Raw genomic sequence first — 24441 nt, 5'->3', positions numbered from 1 at the left:
GACAATGCCCTATCTAGTCAATTAGAAATAAGTATTCAACAATGCTGTGGTATAAAAGTTATTGTATACATTTAACAATATTGGTTTGTATGTAAAAAATAATACACCTGCATGCAGACAATACCTTTGTGTATGTTACTGCTCCCACTGTTGACCATGCTTTATATTAACTACAGTTGGCTTTGATTGTTTTGCAGAAAGCCTATGACCTTAAATTTGAATGTGTGTAACACTCAGTATGTGTTGTTTTCCAGAGTGCACAAAAAGTATTAATGATTAAAGCATATGTACTTTGCTGTTATTCTGGCTGTAGACATTGTGACTGTGTTAGCCACAGCTAGCAAGCAAGCAAGGGATTAGAACATTGCGAGTGAGCATGGCAACAGAACATAAAGAACAAACGATTAGCAACCAAAAGATGAGAAAGTGTGAATTTGAATATACAGTTGAAGTCGGAAGTTCACATGCACCTTAGCCAAATACATTTAAACTCAGTTTCACAATTCCTGACATTTAATCCTAGTAAAAATTCACTGTTTTAGGTCAGTTAGGATCACCACTTTATTTTAAGAATGTGAAATGTAAGAATAATAGTAGAGAGAGATTTATTTAAGCTTTTATTTCTTTCATCACATTCCCAGTGGGTCAGAAGTTTACATACACTCAATTAGTATTTGGTAGCACTGTCTTTAAATTGTTTAACTTGGGTCAAACGGTTTGGGTAGCCTTCCACAAGCTTACCACAATAACTTGGATGACTTCTGGCCCATTCCTCTTGACAGAGCTGGTTGTAACTGAGTCAGGTTTGTAGGCCTCCTTGCTCACACACGCTTTTTCAGTTCTGCCCACAAATTCTCTCTGTGATTGAGGTCAGGGCTTTGTGATGGCCACTCCAATACCTTCACTTTGTTGTCCTTAAGCCATTTTCCCACAACTTTGGAAGTATGCTTGGGGTCAATGTCCATTTGGAAGACCCATTTGCGACCAAGCTTTAACTTCCTGACTGATGTCTTGAGATGTTGCGTGAATATATTCACATAACATTACCCGTTGTAACCCCTTTATGGTGGTTGGGACTGGCCATGACCTGACTGCATCTACCTTCTTGTCGTCCATCCTCACACACTGCGGGCTGATTTGGTAGCCGAAGAAGGAGACAGCCCTCTGGTGAAATTGGCATTTCTCAGCCTTGAAGAACAGGTGATTAGCCAGGGGGCGTTCCAGGACTGCTCGAACGTGAGTGTTGTGACCCTCAGGGTAGCCAAGCAGATCAGGATGTCATCGATATACACAACCACCTGGCATCCGATCATGTCCCTGAACACCTCGTTAACAAATGCCGGGAACACTGATGGAGCATTGGCTAAGCCAAATGGCATCACCAAGTACTCATAGTGACCAGACATTGTGCTAAATGCAGTCTTCCACTCACATCCCTCCCGGATCCGGATGAGATTGTAAGCACTCCGCAGGTCCAGTTTGGTAAAGAACCGGGCCCCACGGAGCTGTTCAATGACTGACGTCACCAATGGGAGATCATTTGTGGTGATTTTGTTGAGTCCTGAAATTATTATTTTTTGGACGTGTGGATGAAACATTGTTAGAGCGCCTCTTGGATGTAATCCTCCATGGCCTGGGTCATCGCCACCAACAGAGGGTAGATGCGTCTGCGCGGAGGAGCTGAGCAGGTTGATGGCACAGTTCCAGAGGCGATGAGGAGGAAGACTGGTGGCGCGAGTCTTGGAGAATACCTCCCGCAGGTAATGGTATACCTCCAAGATGTTGGGCTGAAGGGCAACCATAGGACTCTCAACTGACATGGAACCACAGGGGACAGGGAAGCTGATCCTCCGGTACTTGGGTGACCAGTCTGTAATTCTTATCCTCTACCATGAGATGGTAGGGTTATGGCATTGGAGCCAAGGGAGGCCGAGGATGATTTTGTGGACTAGTGCACTGGTAATGAAGAAGGGGGTGTTCTCCTGCTGAATGGACTCCCCGGTGAGGGTGAGTGGCTGAGTGATGTGGTTGATGGTTCTGGATCCTAAATGCCGACTATCAAGGTAGGAACCGAAAAAAGGAGAGGAGAGCAGGTATGAGATGAAGTTAAGGAAGGAGGCAAGGATCTGGTCAATAAAGTTCCCCGCGACACCGGAATCCACTAAAGCTATAGACACAGTGCATGAGGCTAGTGTGATGGACACCAAAAAGAGCCTAGCAGACAGTGATGAAGATGGAATACTCACTCCTGCCCCAGGGGGTGGAAGATCACTTGACCGTCCCTCTGCTTTTGTGGATCGCAGATTCGGACATGCCGGACACCTCTGGAGCTTGTACCCTCCTTGTCCACAGTACAGACAAACCCTGTTTGTCAACCATATGACAGATTTTCAATTTTCCAGCTGCTACCATCGTTTGAGTCGGTATTATGTAACGGAGACGCTGTGAGTCGAGAAGCAGGTGAAATGTTTAATAAACCAACAACCCTGAAACGAGAAAACATAACAGTGGCAATAATGAATGAACACAGGAACAATACTGACGGAGGAAGGAACCCAAGGGAGTGAGATAAAGGGGAGGGAATCAGGAACGTAATGGAGGTCAGGTGAGTATCACAATGATCTGCAGGTGTGCGTAATGATGGATCCCAGAACCAGTGGTTAGTATCCCTGAGACGTCGAACGCCAGAGGGGAGGAGCGGGAGTAGACGTGACACTCTCCATGGCCTTCAAGGTTTCATATATTTTCTTTTCAATGATAGATCAACCTTCTTCCGCTAAGCCCAAGTTTTGTTTTGAGGACAGAAGGGACCATCTTCGTATATGTTCACAATAATGGAAAAAAACTGTTGCACTTGTTTAATCAAACCAGGCACCTTAAACAAATCTCGCCACTTGAAGCTAAAGACAGGCACAAAATAGTTGACCTCTGTGCAAGCTTTTGAAAATACATACGAACTTTCAGATTTGGTGGCATTTGTGCAGTTGAATTCAGAACAATCTAAAATTGTCATTTTGGAGTGTGGACTATACGCTACTGAAAGGATTCTTATGGCTTCAAATCATCTCACCCGCAGACTTCCTCTTCCAATGCGTACCCAGACAGGGATGTTCTACTCAGGGCCTGTTTAATCTGACATTTGCTTAAGGTAAGATTTGCTCTTTCTCTCGTGAATCTCAGGAGACAAACTCCCGGTTATTGGCTGAAAAGGGGTGTTGAGGCAGCTGTGTATAAAAATCTTCACTGTTTAATTAATAATCTGGTTGGAAAATTTAACCCATATGGCCTTCACTCATATCAATCCCACCTTTAAAACAATCAGGTGCATCACAAAGAATGGCATCAATGGTTTTGTCATTGTGGCCCAGACATGAAGGACACATTACACCTAGAATTAGTCTAGGAGACATGTTTTCTATAGTTTGTGGTTTATCTCTGAAGTTTCTTGTCGCTCGTAGTGTTCACAGGAGAAGTCTAACACTTACTTATAATCAGCAGACCTACCCTGAAATTACTTTTTCATTCTACAGGGGGTCACAAGCTCACTACACAGCAGTTCACTGCAAAAATTACCCAACTGTTTCAAATGTTCAAACACATTTCCTTAAGTTCAGCAAGGTCACTACACAACACATCAATCACCAGCCCATTACTTTTTATTTCAAACATGCTTTACTTCAAAGAGACAGCTGCAGTATCAAGTTACATAAGCACACACTAAACAACATGAGAACATCCGGACAGGATGTCCTTAAAAGGTCAAACACCCTGACACAGGAAAATCAATCACTTTTTGACATCAACCATCTACGATACTCTCTCTGCAATCCTAGCTAAGCACACCATCGGAGTTCCCATAGTGTATAGACACTTCGGTATACACAAAATGTAATGTGAACAGGGGAGTTAAGCAATGGCACTATGTTAAGGAATGTACATATTTTCATATGATTTGTTCATAGACCATCTATTATATTCTTAATAGCCAACTAGCTTAACTGAAATATATTATTTTATCATTCTTGTATTACTAAATTCTATATATATCTAATATGTTTTTTTTTTGCAATCTCAGGCTAGGCAATAGGCTCCTCTAGTAAAGTCACAGTGAAAGTAACCTTTAAGGCAAAGAACACCAAATTCACCTCAGACTACAGTAATAAGCTGTTGGGTCATCTCATCACCAAATGCCATTCTCTGTGCTCTTACATACAATAGGGACCGTCTTGTTCCCTGTGCATATTCAAAAGTTAACTTCTGTATATGGAGGAGCTACACTTTTCTGTGCTGTAAAAAACAATTCATATTATGTACTTTTACTGTCCATGTCCTCTATTCAACCTTCCTATTCTTTCTCGCTTTTGTTCCTATTGCCCAATCGCAAATCAACCACTAGCCCCCTAAACCCAACACACTCATCTTGATGCCCACTTGAAGAGCTGATCGAACTGAATACCCTTGTAGGCAACATGGTAGAAATTTCAACCCCACCTATTCTGCCTCTCTGATCTGCCTCACTGATCCAGCCTTGCTTCATAATGTGACAGTAAGGTGTTAGAGCGCTGTGTCCTCGGACCCAAACAGTTTGGTAGCGATGGCCTTGCAGTCAGTGAGGGGGGCTTTCCCGTCGAAGTCTGCAGGCAGGATGTCAGCGTCAAAATCATTCAGGTAGCCATCCAACTCATCACCGTGAACAAAGACCTGCCAAGAGGAGGAGCCACAGACCAAAATTAGAGGAGAGGAAAAGGTAGGTGCACAATATGTTCATAATTAACCATTTCAGAGACATGGTTGAATACCAACATTTCAGACACTGAGTAAAAAATCCAGGGTTACATATTATCTAGAATTGATAGGTGCACTTGAGGTGGGGCAGTAGCAACCTATATCCTTGATTAATTACTTTCTATGAAGATTTCACCTGAGATTATCCCTTTCGATATTGAAGGTTTATTTATTAAAATAACTACAAGAGAAAAAGTAATTTATGATTGTTTACATTTAGTAGACTCCATAAACAATATCATCACCACTGTTAATTCAATGTATTGGTCAAATAAATGTATAATCTTAAGTGAATTTAATAAGAATTGCCTCAATAAATCCTTTGCTCTGGTACAGACTGAAATTTAGGTTGGAAGGGGAGCGTAGCTGCCCAGCTATTTTCAGGGCTCTCCAGAGATGTTCGATCGGGTTCAATTCCAGGCTCTGGCTGGGCCACTCAAGAACATTCAGAGACTTGTCCTGATGCCAATCCTGCATTGCTTTGGCAGTGTGCTTAGGGTCATTGTGCTGTTGGAAGGTGAACCTTGGCCCCAGTCTGAGGTCCTGAGTAATCTGGAGCAGGTTTTCATCAAGGGTCTCTTTGGCCATAATGACCATTGTTATGTTTGGAGGAAAAAGGGGGAGGCTTGCAAGCCAAAGAACACCACCACAACCGGGATGCACTTGGGTCGCAGAATCATGTTGTGGGGGTGGCAGAATCATGTTGTGGGTGTGCCTTGCTGCAGGAGGGACTGGTACACTTCACTAAATAGATGGCATCATGAGGTAGGAAAATTATGTGGATATATTGAAGCAACATCTCAAGACATCAGTCAGGAAGTTAAAGATTGGTTGCAAATGGGTCTTCCAAATGGACAATGACCCCAAGCATACAGTACTTCCAAAGTTGTGGCAAAATGGCTTAAAGACAACAAAGTCAAGGTATTGGAGTGGCCATCACAATGCCCTGACCTCAGAAATTGCAGCCCAAATAAATGCTTCACAGAGTTCAAGTAACAGACATGTCAACATCAACTGTTCAGAGGAAACTGTGTGAAACAGGCCTTCATGGTCGAATTTGCTGCAAAGAAACCACTAATAAAGGACACCAATGAGAAAAGATACTTGCATGGGCCAAGGAACACGAGCAATGGACATTAGAGCGGTGGAAATGTGTCCTTTGGTCTGGAGTCCAAATTGGATATTTCTGGTTCCAACCGCCGTGCCTTTGTGAGACGCGGTGTGGGTGAATGGGTAATCTCCGCGTGTGTATTTCCTACTGTAAAGCATGGATGAGGAGGTGTTATGGTGTAGGGGTGCTTTGCTGGTGACACTGTCTGTGATTTATTTAGAATTCAAGGCACACTTAACCAGCATGGCTACCACAGCACTCTGCAGCAATACGCCATCCCATCTGGTTTGGGCTTAATGGGACTATAATTAGGTTTTCAACATGACAGTGACCCAACACACCTCCAGGCTGTGTAAGGGCTATTTGACCATGAAGGAGAGTGATGGAATGCTGCATCAGATGACCTGGCCTTCACAATCCCCCGACCTCAACCAAATTGAGATGTTTTGGGATGAGTCGGACTGCAGAGTGAAGGAAAAGCAGCCAACAAGTGCTCAGCATATGTGGGAACTCCTTCAAGACTGTTGGAAAACACCAATAGTGTGCAAAGCTGTCATCAAGGCAAAGGGTGGCTTTTTGAAGAAACTCAAATCTAAAATATATTTAGATTGTTTAACACTTTCTTGGTGTTAAACAAATCTAAATATTTCATAGTAGTTTCATAGTTTTGATGTCGTCACTATTATTCTAAAATGTAGAAAATAGTAAAAAAATAAAGAAAAACCCTTGAATTGAGTAGGTGTTCTAAAACTTTTGACCGGTAGTGTGTGTGTGTATATGTATATACATATATTTATACACAGTATAAATAAATATATATATATATACATTTATATATATATATATATATATATATATATATATATATATATATATATATATATATATATATATACACATTTTCATGGATTATGTTTTAAATGCTCATAGAAGTGCGGTAAATGTGTACATTTTCCTGTTTCAAATATATTTTGTTAAAAACAAGCAGTTCAGTTACTCTGCCCCTCAGTTGCTGCCAGCAGCTGCATGCAGATGCCGTGTGAAACATTGCCTCAATGACATGGCAGGATTTCATAGCATAAATGTTAACAGCACAAAGTAAATGGACCGTCCTCCATTCAAATATGTATCAATTCAGCCAGAACTTCTGGGTCTGCTCTAGTCTCCCAATGAGTTGCTTGTGCCATGCGGCTTACTTCTACAAGTGAGACTAGATCTGCTCTATTAGGTACAGGTGGCCCTAAAGCAAGAAGCTAATTGTAAATAAATGATCATAACAGTCATGGGAGCATGTGCACCTAATAAACCACCCAACTATAATCGAACAAGAGTTGAAGGACAGAGGAATACACTAGCTAGAACCTTCTCATCGCGGATCTGGTAGGACAAAAAAGCATGGACAATTTTATTGTTTCCCCCCATGTTGTTCATCAGGTTCTATTGTAGGTGAAAGGGAAGACATGTGGACTAAAACAGTATAAAACCGTGTGTATAACAAATAATGATCAAATTAAATTAGCCAGCTACAGTCATTTTGAGAAACATTGTGAAGATTTTTTGGTCTAAGTAGTTATCTACCTTTGATAAGCGGCTAGCTATATTTAACAGCTATAGCTAGCTGGTAGCTTGCTAGCTAGGTAGCTCCCATGCCAATTTCAAGTCTTCCTAAACTAATATCTGACTAACTTGGAAATATGAAGTTATTTCAGAATTAAAGTTAATAACTGGTTAGAGCATCATCCTTTGTGACATGTTAGCTAGCTATCCCCACTTAGATAATGGGTTTTCACTTTTGCATGCTTGTTGCGTTCTCCCTGGTGAGCTCGTGGGTTCACATCAGCTGGCAGCTCGTTCTAAATAATATACCGTTTAATCTGTTCAAAACAGTGGCAGCATGTGCAGCAGTGATCATTCAGTTTTTTGCATACAAAAGTGAAATAGCTGTATTTATGCTGTTGTTTAAATGCACAAATCACTTTATATATATTCTCAAAGAAACTACAGGTAGTTAGAAAACTTGGATTCTTTTTTCCCATGCTGCTTTGTTGACAACTCCAACCACCTCGCGCATCTGGTATTCATCCAATTAGCGGCCGCCACTGATTGGTACCAATTTCTTTTTAAATGTATCAACTTAGGTTTTCCTTACAATATACAGGGAAATGTAAGTATACATGACTCACACTACTTCTTTTGACAACAGCAGCAATTACAAATTCCACAGGTACATCATGAGATTGGAGTAAGATCTTTCAGATACAAAGGCCCAACTGACTGGAATCATTTACCTATAGAAATCAGGGCATTAAATCACACAGTGAATTTAAGGAAGCCCTTTTTCAAATTTTGAGAAAAAAAACAGGTTTTAACTATTAGAAACATCACCATGTAATATGTATGGCTGTATTACATATACACTTTGTTTTATTAGTTGTATTAATAGTTGTAGCAGTATTTCTTTTTTGTTGTTGCTGGCAATGTTTTTTTATTATTATTATTTCATTGTTGTTTTTATTATTATTATTATTCTGTATGGAACTACAGAAAAACTATTACGCCAAATACATTGATTATGTTCCCTAATGCTGACATCTTGTGGTATCTAAGCTACAGTGCACAAACCTTGCCAAACAAGAAAATGGATGAGGCTGAAAGAGAAACAGGTAGCCTAGCGGTTAATAGCATTGAGCCAGTAACTGAAAGTTTGCTGGTTCGAATCCTTGAGCCAACAAGGTGAAAAATATGTTGATGTGCTCTTTAGCAAAGCATAACCCTAATTGCTCCTGTAAGTCGCTCTGGATAAGAGTGTTTGCTAAAATAAAAAATAAAAACAGACTGGCACATGGGTTGCTGCCCTTCTCCCTCCTTCTGCCATTCTCCTTTTCCTCCATCTCATCCTCTTCCACCATCCCCTTGCACCTCTATTTATACCCTCCACCTCTTCCTCCTCCTTACCCTCTCCAGCAGCTTGCTCTTCATGAATGGTTTGACCACGTTGTAAGTGGTGGTGAAGTACCAGGGCTGGTGGGTCACATGGATTGCCTTGAAACGGGCCGGGAAAGAGTCCTGCAGTGCACACAACAGAGACCAACACAGGCTGGGTCAGACTCACGTAGGCAATATGCACATTTAGCACATCTAAAGAGACATTCCAATAAGGATCCTAAAGCACATATTACAAATAGTATCGGGGAGCATACTGAGTGGTCTTCATTTTCTGTTAGTGGGAAGTGGGACAGCTAGGCTGATCACATACTTGCACATTGATCTTTCTGTTTTGTTTGGACTGTCTGGTCTGAGATCTGAGTAGTTCCTAGATGGTAATGTTAGAATGGACGAATGCAAGTGATGGCCCTAATCAGACCAGTGGCTTTGCCTTGTTCAGTAGGCATTCATTATTATAATTGTTTTAATGTACTGAAACAGATAGGCACTACTTGACCGGTAACACTTTACTTGACACCCAGTGTCATAACATGTCATAATAGCTAACGTAACTTGTCATAACCTGTCATATGGTGATAACACTGTCATGACCCATATATTTACACGTGTTGTGACATATATATTGCATTCTTTTATGTATGGTTATGACACCTACATAAGAATGTCAAAACCCACATTTATTCAAATAGGTTTTTTTCCCTACCAAGAAGTTTCCTTTTGTTTAAACGTTTGTTTCTTAAATCCTTTGTTGTTGTAATGAGTTCTTTACAGTCATGTTTTTTTCATCACATTTTTAATAACTAGTAGAAAATACACTGTATGACAGCAACAGAGCATTGGGGTAGGTTCATGTCTGACGTCCATGTGTGCACAATTACAATAATTGAATATGGTCATCAACAACAACAAAAAATACTTTTGACACATAGGCTATGGTGTAATGGAAAGTTGTGCCTTGTGTGGTAGGTTTTGTGGGTTTTGACACTGTTATGCAAGTGTCATAACGAGCCATAAAATAACTACCGTGGTAGATTTAGTGGATTTTTACACTCTTATGTGGGTGTCATATGTCACAAAAGGTCTAAATATATGTGTAATGACAGTGATATTACCATATTATAAAAGGTTATGAGACGTTATGTCTGCTGTTATGACATATTATGACATGGTTATCGCCAAGTAAAGTGTTACCACATGAACTGTCCCATTAAAAATGCCCATTTTCGTTTTTTGTTGCGAAATGTCTTTCTACATTGTGCCTTACTGAACTGCATCCAGAACTAACAATCTGTAGGTATAACAATTTTCTGTGTGAGGCTGCCTCTAAGTCTGATATTGTCTGTTGATTTGTGTGTGTTGCTGCTCTGACCTGCATCATGTCCACCATCTTCTTGAGCTCAGTGGGTTTGATGCCAGAGGCATGCTGCATGGTGAAACCCTTAAAGTTCTCAATCAGCACAAAACCATTGATCTGGGTCTCCTCATTCTCCAACAACTTCTCCAGGATCACACAGTATGCTCGCAGGGTCTATTACAGAGGGGTAGAGAGAGTGGAGGAAAAGGGAGAAAGGAGAGAGAAATTCACAATGATTGATTGTATCATGAGTCTCTAATATGGTGCCGACAGACATGGCAGCTCTGCTTCTAGCTCCTAAGCAACTTTGCAGTATTTTGTTTTTGTGTGTTTTAATTCTTACATTATTAGCCCAGGAAGTTCTTTGTGCTATTACATACAGGCAGAAAGAACTTTTGGATATCAGAGCGGCAGTAACTCAACAGCATTACGATCAGGAATAAGACTTTCCCGAATTTGATTATTTGGTAGTACCCCCCAGGGCAATTCAACTTATCTCAGAGACTACACTCCAAGACACCGCCGGTGGAGAAGAGGCATTCAGAGTGGACTTCAGAGGCTAGTTAAGGATCATATTGCCTCTACCTTACCTGACACTCTAGACCCACTTCAATTTTCTTACCGCCCCAATAGATCCACAGACGATGCAATCGCCATCTCACTGCCCTATCCCATCTGGACAAGAGGAACACCTATGTGAGAATGCTGTTCATTGACTACAGCTCAGCCTTCAACACCATAGTACCCTGCAATCTCATCATTAAGCTCGGGGCCCTGGGTCTGAACCCCGCCCTGTGCAACTGGGTCCTGAACTTCGTGACGGGCCTCCCCCAGGTGGTGAGGTAGGAAACAACACCTCCAATTCGCTGATCCTCAACACAGGGACCCACAAGGGTGCGTGCTCAGCCCCCTCTTGTACTCCCTGTTCACCCATGACTGCATGGTCACGCACGCCTCCAACTCAATCATCAAGTCTACAGACGACACAACAGTAGCAGGCCAGATTACCACCAATGACGATACAGCCTACAGGGAGGAGGTGAGGGCCTCTCCCTCAATTGTCAACAGAAGGAAGGAGCTGATCGTGGACTTCAGGAAACAGCAGAGGGAGAACACCCCTATCCACATTTGACGGGACCGCAGTGGAGAAGGTGGAAAGTTTCAAGTTCCTCAGCGTACACATCACTGACAATCTGAAATGGTTCAACCACGCAGACAGTGTGGTGAAGGCAGCACAACAGCGCCTGTTCAACCTCAGGAGGCTGAAGAAATTTGGCTTGGCCCCTAAAACCCTCAAACTTTTAAAGATGCACAATTGCGAGCATCATGTCGGTCTGTATTGCCGCATGGTATGGCAACTGCACCGCCCACAACCGCAGAGTGGTGCGGTCTGCCGAACGCATCACCAGGGGCACACTGCCTGCCCTCCAGGACACCTACAGCACCCAATGTCTCAGGAAGGCCAAAAAGATCATCAAGGACATCAACAACCTAAGCCACGGCCTGTTCACCCTGCTATAATCCAGAAGGCAATGTCAGTACAGGTGCGTCAAAGCTGGGACCGAGAGCTACTATCGCAAGGCCATCAGACAGTTAAATAGCCATCACTAGCTGGTTTACCACTCAGTTACAAAACCCTACATCTTATAGGCTCCTTCCCTATATGCTTCCCTTGGGCTCCCGAGTGGCGCAGCAGTCTAAGGCACTGCATCTCAGTGCAAGAGGTAGTCCCTGGTTCAAATCCAGGCTGTATCACATCCGGCTGTGATTGGGAGTCCCATAGGGCGGTGCACAATTGGCCCAGCGTCGTCCGGATTTGGCCGGGGTAGGCCATAATTGTAAATAATAATTTGTTCTTAACTGACTTGCCTAGTTAAATTAAGGTTCAATAAAAATACGTATATACATGGAATCACTTTAATAATTTTTACATACTGCTTTACTCATCTCATATGTATATACTGTATTCTATTCTACTGTATTTTAGTCAATCTCACTCCAACATTGCTCTTCCTAATATTTATATATTTCTTAATTCCATTCTTTTACTTTTAGATTTGTGTGTATTGTTGTGAATTGCTAGGAACACAAGCATTTCGCTACACCTGCAATAACATCTGCTAAGAAATGTGTATGCGACGAATAGAATTTGATTTGATGTTTGTCCTAAGAGAAACTGCAGTGTGGTAAATGAAGTAGCTCATTGCTTTTGGCTTTCAGTTTGAGAGGTAAGCTTTCCTGGTAGTCCAGATCTTCTTTAATACCTCTCTCAGGCCCAAAGTATGAACTCTTTAGGATTGGCCTCATTGGTGGTAGTCTGAGTGACAGCCTGTTTGTATAGTCCCTGGGTAGCCCACCTCGATGGTGCTGAGGACTTGAGGACAAAATTGGCTACACAGAACATACAGAACCAGTCTGCTCTTTGGGTTGAAGATTACAAAAATTCAGCAAACTTTCCTAAAGTTCGCAGGATTTTTAGAAATCCTAGTTGGAGGATTCCCTCCAATTGGGATTTCTAAAATAAAAACAAAAAAATGAAAGCTTCTGAAATTTTGCAGCAGTAGATTGTATACTCTACCTCATCGAAGGTGACCTCCTCCAGGTCCCAGTTCTCGATGTTGAAGAGGAGCACTACACGGCCGTACTTGTCCCTGCTGGGCAGGACCACAGGGTAACCTGCCTCAATGGTGCTGCGGACTGCCTCGGGGGTTAGGTTCTCAAACAGCTCAGGGTAGTCCCTCCTAAAGCGCACATAACCTGTGCAGAAACAGCCACAGATATGAAATCAATGAGGTTCCTCATGAAGAGCACATATTAACATTGCCCGAACAACACCAATGTAGCCAGTTCCCAGATCTGTTTGGGCTCTTGCCTACTCCATTGGTGTCAGTTTGAAGCCAGTTTGAAGCCAGTTTGAAGTGACAGAGGAATTTAGGCAACACAAAGTTGACTTACATTGTATACAAACAGACTGGCACTCAGGCTACGACCAATGAGGTCAATCCTAAAGAGTTCATACATTAACCTTAGTGAATACATTAACCTGACTGAAAACCCCAGCAAAATGGCGTCAATGATTTAACTACTCCTAACACCCGCAAATTCAGTTGAATGAAGTCCCTTCATTCAGTACAGTTCATAAGGCTGACACCCCTACTTGGCTGTTTAAACCTGTCTGAAAAGATTCTATACTACACTGTGTATACAAAACAGTAAGAACACCTGCTTTTTCCATGTCATAGACTGACCAGGTGAATGCTATCATCCCTTATTGATGTCACTTGTTAAATCCACTTCGATCAGTGTAGATGAACGGGAGGAGACAGGTTAAAGAAGGATTTTTAAGCCTTGAGACAATTAAGACAAGGATTGTGTATGTGTGCCATTCAGAGGGTGAATGGGCAAGACAAAATATTTAAGTGCTTTGCAAGGTGCACTACTTTGTGTCAAATGCAACTGCAATGCTGCTGGGTTTTTCATGCTCAACAGTTTCCTGTGTGTCAAGAGTGGTCCATCATCCAAAGGACATCCAGACAACTTGAGGCTGTTCTGAGGGCAAAAGGGGGTGCTACTCAACATTAGGTATGTGTGCCTTATGTTTGCTTTACTCAGTGTATTTCTTTGTCAAAAAACATAATCTGAGCTGCATGCGCTCTTTCCGTTGCCTTCCCTGTAGACAGAATAAAACAGGGTTGGGTGGTTTACTTGAAAAATGTACTAGCCTATCTGTAAACCTACTAATATATTTATTAATAAATAAAAACTTGCACATATTCAATAGCCTAGAACAAACTAAGAAACCGAAAGAAAAGTGTTTAACTTTAATAATTAATTTTCTTTCAATTTGCTCTAGAATCTAATTGTCAATAATACAACTAGGCCTACAATATTTATTTGAAAAGTAGACTCAAACAGCATATGTTGAATAGGAATTGCCTTTAGCAAGACTCTGTGTTTTGTTCTGGCCCATCCCCTCGAACTTGTCAGCAGCACACCGAATCTCCCCAGACTCCATCAAGGAAAGATTCATTATAATCAATCTGAACACTTGACACCTGATTGGCTATCAGCAGGACAATTAGTCAATATCCCTAAATTGATGTTGGTCATCTGCTATTGTCTGCATGATTTTGAAAGCAGCTTCTTGTAAGATTTAACAAAGAAAGTAAGGATGTTTCGAAAAGGCATTCATTTTTCTTTCATTTAATTCAGTCTTATGATGGAAGCCTGGAGGTTTTTATTCTAGGCATGAAGATATTTCAACATCATGTCTAGATGATAAAAGGCTACATTGATATATTGTGCTTGGCTGTCAAATGTATAGGTGTCCACGTAATATTTAAATTGACCTCCCTCCTAATGAAAAGGCAGCCCATCCTGCTGACGTGAGTTGCTGAACAGCGCACTTGAGATGCATTCATGGATGCGAAAGTAAACTTGCCATTTCCAAAACGTTTGATGTAGTCCATTCATGTAAAATATGTGCGGAGTACTTGGTTTTAAGAATCAATTTATCAAATCAGTTCTTGTTTTCTTGCTCTAACTGCAAACAGCACCTGTCAAACTATAATGTCTCGGAAAATCGCACAAACCATATAGGCTGTTATCATAGGATCTTGGAGTTTGCCAACAAACTGAAGTTTATTCTGTCTGGAATTGTTACTCTCTGCCATGTAAAAATTGCGATCGAAATAGGCTAATAAGAAAGCTGATCATTTTGCATGTGACATGATGGTGAGAGCCCAATAATAGATTCCCATGCAGTCCCTTTAATCATAGGCAATTGGTACTTTGTGGTTCTAAAATCACAATATTTGCATTTCTATACAAATAGTTTAATTTTTAATTTTTTTTTTTTTACAAATGTCGGCCTGTTACCAGATCCAAATATTTTCGCATGAACTGTATTATCACAGAGTTTCTAAACCCAGAGGCACAACATCGCTCGACTTATAGGAACGCTTGCGAAACAGACCAGGGCGGGGTTTGGGGTTTGGGAAGTCAGAGAAAAAAGTCAAACATGATTTCTTAGTTGTTAATTTTCTCGAAATCGAATGGCACAACCTAAGCCAACGTCTTAAGTAACTGAACATGTTATTACTCCAACCTTGTGAAAAGTTACAAACGGACACGTTTTCATTTTCATAAAAAATAATAAATATAAAACAAAAAATATCAAACTTTATATCGAAGGAGTGCCCTTTGATTTGACGGTAAGCCTCGGCTGCCACCTCTATAATATATTATTAAAAAGGTTCAAAATGTAACCCCTCCCATCACAAAAATGTTCCGGTTTGAACCTTTACACAGGGGTTCCTCAAAGACCTTTTTCAGAGGGCTTCCCCAAGGAACCTTTTTGAACTAGAAAGGTTCCGCTGGTGTGGCAACCCAAAAGGTTCTTTCAGGCACCTTTACATCTAAATGTGTAAAGTGCATGGAGGGCGAGTACGCTGTGGACTCTGTATACAGAGTTCGACCCTCGCTGATGCATTTGACTCAACTAAAAGCAGAGTACGCTCCACCACTAGTATTTAGGACAGTTTGCAATTGTAAACATTTGTCGCTGTGCTTTCACATGGTGAGCAAAGACAATAACACCAGTGTTTCTCCACTTCTCTCCTGCCCTAGCCCCTTCATACTGCAGAACCAATTAACCTCACGGTGTGTGTGTGCCTCGCCAATCCCTTTATACTGGACCACCAATTAACCCCAGAAACAAGTGCATTCCTCTTTCACATTGAACCCACAAGGAAAGAATGTGTGTGTTACATAATCATAGTATAATGCAACAAAAGTTAGAACTATATCACTTCCTTAACCCAGTCAGTCCACTGTAAGAGACATGTTTATTTGCATGTCTCTCCGTAGCATGTTTATAGCCAGGTGTGTGTGTGTGTGTGCAAGTCTGTGTGTGTGCGTGAAAGAGAGGAAGAGGGATGAAAGCACAGCCTGTCTCTGTTCCCAGCAAAACACTGGATGCGTATCGGCTTAACAGACTTTCTGCCCTATTTGTGTATAAAAAAGCTCCTTTGTCCGGGGGACTTTGAAAACAACTAAGTCTACAATTAATTAACAGCCTTCTCTCTGTCCTAGTGATGAACAGGATTCAGAGACTCAAAACAGTGCAAAAAATATATATTTGACCCTAAATTACTCAATATTTTGCACAACGTTTATGGCAGAGAAAACATGGGAGACCAGAGGTACAGTATGCGGTGTGGGACAGAGAGATGTTCATCTGAACAGGGGCATTCAGACAGGATGGATGAAGATGATGACAACACTTCATATGATGTCTTCCCAATATTCTTCTCTACAATTCTTTGATTCATTGACTGATAATTTACCACACCTTGAATAAATGGATGGAGGGGTTGGTAAGTGAGTGGATGGATGGTGGGAGGGAGAGATTCACAGATAGATGTGGGTGGGTGGATGGATGGCATTTTTTTCCTTTGAAGCCTCCACATCAGACAATTTTTGTGCTTGAGGCCTCCATTATTTGCCAAATAATGATCAAGTCAGACAGGCCCACTGGGCTGAAAATGGACCAGCCCAATTGGCCAATTCACTCCTGATGGATGGATTTAACTAGTCTGATCTTTCCGGCCAATGAGAAAAGGAGCATCATGCAGAAAACATGTATCCCTTAGAAATATAGGAGCTATCCAGAACCTAAAAGGGTTCTTCGGCTGTTCCCATAGGAGAACCCTTTGAAGAACCATTTTTGTTCCAGGTAGGACTCTTTCCACAGAGGGTTCTACATGGAACCCAAAAGGGTTCTATGTGGAACCAAAAAAGGTTTTCCTATGGGGACAGCCGAATAACCCTTTTGGAACCCTTTTTTCTAAGAGTGTACACAGAGTACGCAACCTCTCTACCTCTTACGCAGTTTTTCCAGAAATCCTGATTGGAAGATTCCAGAATCAGGAAGAAATCAGCAGAATATCGTCCAGTATTAATGGAAAACATGAGAATTTTGGGAAAGTTACTGATATTTTTGCAACTCTACTCTTACTATAGCCTCTCCCACTCACCCTTCAGGAGCTCGTGGGCTCTGGCAACGTCAAACTTGCGGGCTCTGATGAAGCGGAGCAGCAGGGAGTCGGGTTTGTCCCCGAAGCGCTCCTGCACCGTCTTAGCCAGGTCATCCCCATCTCCCGCCTTTTCTTTCATCATGGCCCTAAGCTCCTTCAGAGATGACACTCGCCTTTCCTCCGTCTCATTGAGTTCATCCTTCGCCTGGAAGAGACACGAGTGAATCTCATTTGGAAGGAATAGACGTGACTCTTGCTGTAACTCAGGGTGTTTTCACATATCGTCCTCTTTAAAAGAACCGATCTCAGTCCTCTTTAAAGTGAACTCTGGGGTAAAAAAAGCGAAAGAACTCAACTCTCTTTGTTTTCACACTGCCCTCTCCATTGAATGAGGACTCTCTTGAAAGCTCACTTCACCCATTTTGTGGTCTGAGTCGTCTTTACATTCATGTTGCTATGTTAAGTAAGGAAATATCTTTTTCCAACATTCACTTAATGCTCTCTGGGTTTTTACGAAGTGCAGGACAAGCGATTCCGTGTTATCGGACAGCTATATATACCTATTTTCATTTTGGAAGCTAATAGATTGCATTTAGTTAAAAGATTAAACATAATAATTATAATCACAAGGTAATATTAACATGTAAATATTATTGGTAACAGAATAAACAGCAGAAGAGTAACTGCAGATTTAATAATAATGTAATTGAAAATTGTACACCCAATGTAGGCTACTGCTCCTTTAAGAGCTAAGATTGATTTTGTACCCTATGTTGTGATTTTCTCACACTACTGAAAGCCCACAATTGAATAAACAGCTTATGAAGCTCTTAGCCTATAGATCACATATTGCAAACAAATAATCTGAAAATTGTGTCAGTAATTTCTGTGCATTCTTGACAATCACTAACCAATACTTAAAAACAGCACTTTTTTTGTGAACCTGCTCATCATCTTCTCTCTTTTGTGGCACCAACGTGATGGGTTATGGAAGGAGAAACATTGTCGTCTTAGCCTAGTGTGTGGTGCGGGAATAATGCCAAGCGAATCCGGAGAGCTTTGTGTTCACATTGCCCGAAAAAAGGGAACCAGACTGCCGAATTCAAGCAAACCAACTCAGACCACCTTTTTTATTCGCTTCGTGGGCTCTTTTGAGAGATCTATGTTACTTTGCAGAATTCACACTGCACAAAGAATTAAGAGAACTGCACTGAGTTCACAAAAAATGTCTGAAATAGACTGAAAGTGTGAAAGCAACCTCAATTGGCAAGAAAAAAGATGACAGTGTCCTTACTGACAGAGAGATAAGACTTTTAGCTGTAATTGTTTCGGCATTCAACAATTCTATATTGCTGCCTTAGCGAGACATAACCTGTCACCAACCACAATCACGGGTAATGATAGTGCTAACATTGGTTACATACTCAGTGGCCAGTTTATTAGGTACACCACGCCGTTCGTGAAAATGGTTCACTCCTACAGACTGAGTCATGTGGCCGTGGCTTGCTATATAAAGCAGGCAGCGACTTTGAGAGTGGTATATTTGTCGGTGCCAGGCACGCTGGTTCCAGTATCTCAGAAATGGCCAGCCTCCTGGGCTTTTCACGCATGACAGTGTCTAGGGTTTAACGAGACTGGTGCGACAAACAAAAAAATATCCAGTCAGCGGCAGTCCTGTGGGTGAAAACAGCTCATTGATGAGAGAGGTCGAAGGAGAATGGCAAGAATCTTGCAAGCTAAGAGGCGGGCCACAAACAGGCAAATAAGGGTGTAGTGGTGTGTACAATGACATCTCGGAACGCCCAACTCATCGGTCCTTGTCACAGATGGGCTATTGCAACATGCAACCACACCGGCTTCTACTCCTTTCAGCTAAAAACAAGAAGAAACGGCTTTAGTGGGCATGAGATCACCAACACTGGACAATTGAGGAGTGGAAAAACGTCGCCTGGTCCGACAAATCCTGGTTTCTGTAGCATCATGGCAGAGTCAGGATTTGGCGTCTGTAGCATGAGTTTATGGCCCCATCCTGCTTAGTTTCAATGGTACAGAGTGGTGCCGGTGGTGTAATGGTGTGGGGAATGTTTTCCTGGCACACGTTAGATCCCTTGATAACAATTGAGCAACGTCTCCATGCCCCAAAGAATTCAGACTGTTCTGGAGGCAAAGGGGTGTCCGACCCGGTATTAGATGGGTGCACCTAATAAAAACTGGCAATACATAATTTTTTATAATACATATTTTATAAGGATTTAAAATGTCATAAACAACAAGGATTTAAGGTGTTATAGTTAGTACCTTCTGTATTGTGTGTACAGGCAGTTTGGGACAGGGTCCAAACACAGGCCCGTGGTCCTTCACAGTCAGATGCTCCAGCTTGGACCTCATGGCCTGCTCCTCCTCCGACACCATACGGAACGTTCCGGTCTAGACAGATGGACACAATCAGGGTTTCACTGATAGAAGAACCTGTTTGATTTCCTTCATTCCTTTCCTCCGTCCTTATTACCTCCCTTCCTTGTGTAATCATTGATCCAACATGATTTAAAAATCGGTGAAAGTAACATTGTTGAATCTTTGCTGTTGTATTTTGGTGGCCATATTTGAATACTTAAAAATGCTTAATTCCTTTACTTAATTCATGGAAAGGTAATTGGAATGGGAAACCTCACCCTGTAAGAGAGTGCTTGGGCTCAGTTCTTTTTCAATTCATGTCAATACAGGGTGAATCACAATGTCTACGGACAAACTGCAGGTGCAGACAAAAACATTTGAGAAATTCACATCAGCAGATACAAACAAACATTCAAGCGAAGACACAAACACATACACAAATCCCCCTGCACTACATCCCAGGGACAGACCACAAATAATCCAGACCAGTGAGTGAATGGAGTGTTTAATCTGCCTCACATGATTACAAGGAAGGTATCATGTTTTAAGGAAGACCCAGATGCAGACAGTGTCGAAGTAACAGGGGGCAGGCAAAACGACAGGTCAAGGGCAGAGAGAGGTCAGGAGACAAAGGGCTGTGAGACATGGGTTTGACTTTTGACACATGAAAAGTGGGATGTATACGGAGGGTACGGGGCAACAGAAGATGAACAGCAGAGGGGCTAATGACCTTGGAGATGGGCAAAGATCCAATAACCCGGGGGAAAGTTTGCTTTACTCCACGTGAAGGGGCAAATCCCGGGTGGACAGCCATACCTTCTGCCCGAGACGATACTGGGGAGCCGGGGTCCGGTGGCGGTCCACTTGTCATCGATACCTAGAGTCTACCGGGCTCTCTACTGGGATCTCTTCCAGGTACGACGACAGCAGCGGACAAGCATCTGGACCGAAGTTATGCCAACCTCTTCCTCCTGGAAGAGGGAATGCTCAAAGGGCAAGAGACCCATGGTAGAGCAAGGAAGGGATGACCCAATGAGTGTGCAGATGGCCTTCCAGAACCGGGACGAGAACTGAGGCCCCCTGTCGGAGACCATGTCCGGCAGATGTTCTACACCATGAGCTGGGCCGTCTCTTTGGCAGATGGTTTGGGGAGAGGAATGAAGTGGGTGGCTTTGGAAAACCAGTCCACTACTGTCAGGATGGCGGAGGAAGAAGACCAGCCGGAGCTAGCCGAGGAGTCTTGTTCTGCGCACAGACCGGACAGGCTGTGACAAACGTAGGGACGTCCGGGACCATGGTAGGCCACCAAAAGTGTTGTCACACAAAGGCCAGGGTCCGATGGGAGCCCGGGTGGCAGGCAAGCCTGGAGGAGTGGGCCCACTCCAGGACCCGAGGAGCACACAGCATCAGGCACAAACATCCGGTTATCTGGGCCCCCCGGGGTTCGACTGGGAACGCTGCACCTCACGGACCTGCTTCCCTATTCCCCGAGTGCTAATGCCAGACACAAGATGGGAAGGATGGTCTCGGGGTCTGAGGGTGTAGCTGCGGGGCTATAGCGGCGTTATGGTTGTGGCTTGAAACTTCAGCGAGAATTTGAAACTTGTCTGCCGAAGTTGGGACTTGGGGAAGTGTTCAGAATCATTCCATTTTTATCAGATACATTTGCTGTTGTTTTTTACTAAAATGTAGACATAGTTGTACATTTTCAGTGAAAATGAATACTATAAACGTGCTTTAGCCGTTATCCTGGCCTGATATTGGCTCCAGGTGAAGGACACTGCGTCCCGTGTTGTGTGGCCAGCTTGCAGCGCAAACTCTCCCCAATTACCTTTATTTAACTAGGCAAGTCAGTGACTGCCTATCCCGGCCAAACTCTAATGACACTGGGCCAATTGTGCACCGCCCTATGGGACCCCCAAATGACGGGCGATTGTGATACAGCCTGGAATCGAACTAGGGTCTCTAGCACGGAGATGCATTGCCTTAGACCACTGCGCCTCTCGGGAGCCCACGACTATATCATGGTAACATCCAGATGTTTACTACCAATATTACAAGTTATTTCTCAAAATTGGCCACTTTAGCTACCACTCTAGGCATTTGGCACAGGTGCCCGGTGGGAAGCAGCTGCTGTCCAGTGGGAAACAACTCTTGTTGGCAACCCAAACACCTCGATACAACACCGTTGCACTGGTTAAGCCAGAAGTAGACTGCCACTCTAGCTATAAAAGCCTTTAGAATAGTTCACTAGTTGGCTAAAGTATAAACAGACTGGCATCCAGGCTTGTAACCTTTTGAATAGTTACTAAATCAACTTACAGCAGCCATTGTCACAGGGTCTTGCAGCAGCTTCACTGACGCTGAAGAGAAAAGAGTTGGAACAGAGAAAACATTGGCTTACTCTCCAGAACACTTGAATTACTGTGCTCCCAGAAAACCCATCTAATCATTTTTTTTGTTGTTCAATACAACAATCGTAGATCAGCACTCCTACTCTGAGAAGCTTGATACATTCGGCCCCTTTCGCATGAAAACAACAGTAAAGTTAAGTGATGAAAGAAAGAAAGATCCTGGGGTAAGATAATCCTATTTCATGCATCTTCTCTTAACTACAGGGCTACAATGAGGGGGCACTGGGAACCCCACTCTGAATCATGTGAAAAATGTTTTCCAATCAGTTCTGTAATCTGCCATGTATTTATACATACAAAATACATGTAATACAAACTGTATTATTGACATATTACCATTTATTTTTGACATTTTTTTTCCCATTGCATTACAAACGTGGTGGTCAAAGCTCTCTGGAAAAATACCAGAAAATGATGCATCACTGAAGCACCTGACTATAAGAAAAGATTTAGTAAAGTAAAGCTACTTCCTCTATCATCCACATAACAAAGACATAACACAGCACTTTGTCATATAGCCAACCCCTGATAGTTATTCTGATCAACCAATGTTTCTCTTTCAGTATATTTTTTGTTTAATCCAGATATAAAACTACACGTGGAATTTTAAGAAGAGAGCACATCACTGTGTGCATTACAGCTAGATTTGCATTTGACTTTTCTTAAAACTCAAATATTGTGCACACTTTTTTATTTTAACATACAGTATCCAGACAAGTTTGGACACACCTACCCATTCAAGGGTTTTTCTTTATTTGTACTATTTTCTACATTGTAGAATAATAGTGAAGACATCACAACTAGGAAATAACACATATGGCATCATGTAGTAACCAAAAAAGTTAAATCCAAATATATTTTATGTTTGAGATTCTTCAAAGTAGCCACCCTTTGCCTTGATGGCAGCTTTTAGCATCACTCCAGCATCACTACAAACAGAATCAGACCTAAACGCCTGTCTTTTGAAACAGTGAAACAAGCTCTTCACAAATGTTTTGATTGTATCATCATCATAACCACAAAGTCAACACAACACACGTTTCATCAGAACACTTTTAGAAAAAAGGGTTCCAAAAGGGTTCTGTGGCTGTCCCCATAGGATAACCCTTTTTGGTTCCAAGTAGAACCCTTTTTGGTTGCAGGTAGAACTCTTTCGGTTCCATGTAGAACCCTCTGTGGAAAGGGCTCCACATGGAACCCAAACGGGTTCTACCTACAACTAAAAGGGGTCATTCAAAGGGTTCTCCAATGGGGACAGCCGAATAACCCTGTTTGGTTTTTCTAAGAGTGAACAAATCAAAAGAGACCATTTTAAAGTTCTTTACAGACACAGCCAGGAAGTAAACCAAAGCAACCTCTATGAATGTGTTTTAGCAAGCGATTTGTACACTCCTAGAAAAAAAGGTTTTATCCTGAACTTTAAAGGGTACTTCGGTTGACCCCATAGGATACATCTTTTCTGTTCCAGGTAGAACCCTTCGGGTTGTATGTAGAACACTTTCCACAGAGGGTTCTATATGGAACCCAAAAGGATTATCCCGTGGGGGCAGCTGAAGAACCATTTTTTCTGACTGTACTGTATAAACTATGCAGGTACCAGCAGCACACTAAATAAAGTCTATTGTCTCTTTTCTCCTGAACAGAGACAGTACAAGCCTTACCTTGGGGATGGGGGTCCGGTTGCTGCACAGGCAGGGATGGAGTGAGTAAGTAAATGAGCGAGAGAGACCGGGTGGTAGAGGATAAGGCATGCCGGAGTGAGAGAGGAGTGATTGGATTAACCTGTCACACTACATTACTGTGACATAATGAGAGCGAGAGAGCGAGAGAGAGCGAGAGACTCCTGAGTTCTTCTGCAAAAGAAAATAGAATTAGAGTTGGATAAATGTCGATCAACTAGAATTTTTTTCACAAGGACTTATACAGGATACTAACCTCAACATTAAAACCTTCAATCCAAATCAAACTTCCATACCTAAAACCTTAGTTTTGGAAACAATTACCAGAATAGACTATTACTACCAACAACTATCAAGAAAAACGTTTAACAAACCAAAACCTGCAGAAGAAACATGCAGAACCTAGAGATACCATCCAACATAAAATTGAGTGAGTAATTTTCAGTCTGAAGCTACTTCAGAAGCCAAAAAGTAAAAAAAAAAAAAATAAAGTAAAAAAATAAATAAAAGTAAATAAAATAAGTTTCTCAAGGACAATCCAGAGACACTATTTGCTGACTGCTGCAAGGAGAACGTAAGCAACTTAATGTTCCACACGGACCATCCCCTGGCATGCCACAGTGCTATAAGAGCACACGACCCCTATGTCAAGAGAGAGGGTATTGGCCCAGGGTGGTAACTTAGAATACTAGACATTGAGGAAATTGAAACAACCTCTGTC

At 42.2% G+C, this 24441-nt stretch overlaps 1 protein-coding gene across 1 annotated transcript; it reads right to left on the bottom strand.

Moving 5' to 3' along the window:
- Window positions 1-4019: 4019 nt before the first annotated feature.
- LOC112232299 (retinaldehyde-binding protein 1) lies at window positions 4020-23822 on the bottom strand. The gene is made up of 8 exons (XM_024399251.2): window positions 23703-23822; window positions 21950-21990; window positions 19532-19660; window positions 17234-17438; window positions 12775-12953; window positions 10212-10370; window positions 8852-8962; window positions 4020-4701 (listed from the first exon to the last, which is right to left on the bottom strand). Exons 2-8 carry the CDS (start codon window positions 21956-21958, stop codon window positions 4555-4557), a joined length of 939 nt encoding a protein of 312 aa, XP_024255019.1. The 5' UTR covers window positions 21959-21990; window positions 23703-23822; the 3' UTR covers window positions 4020-4554.
- Window positions 23823-24441: the final 619 nt, after the last annotated feature.

Source organism: Oncorhynchus tshawytscha, linkage group LG12 (assembly GCF_018296145.1).
Source record: "Oncorhynchus tshawytscha isolate Ot180627B linkage group LG12, Otsh_v2.0, whole genome shotgun sequence".
Taxonomy (NCBI): Eukaryota; Metazoa; Chordata; class Actinopteri; order Salmoniformes; family Salmonidae; genus Oncorhynchus; species Oncorhynchus tshawytscha.
Note: the sequence above shows the minus strand (reverse complement) of the source record. Positions and strands in the feature narration are given on the sequence as shown.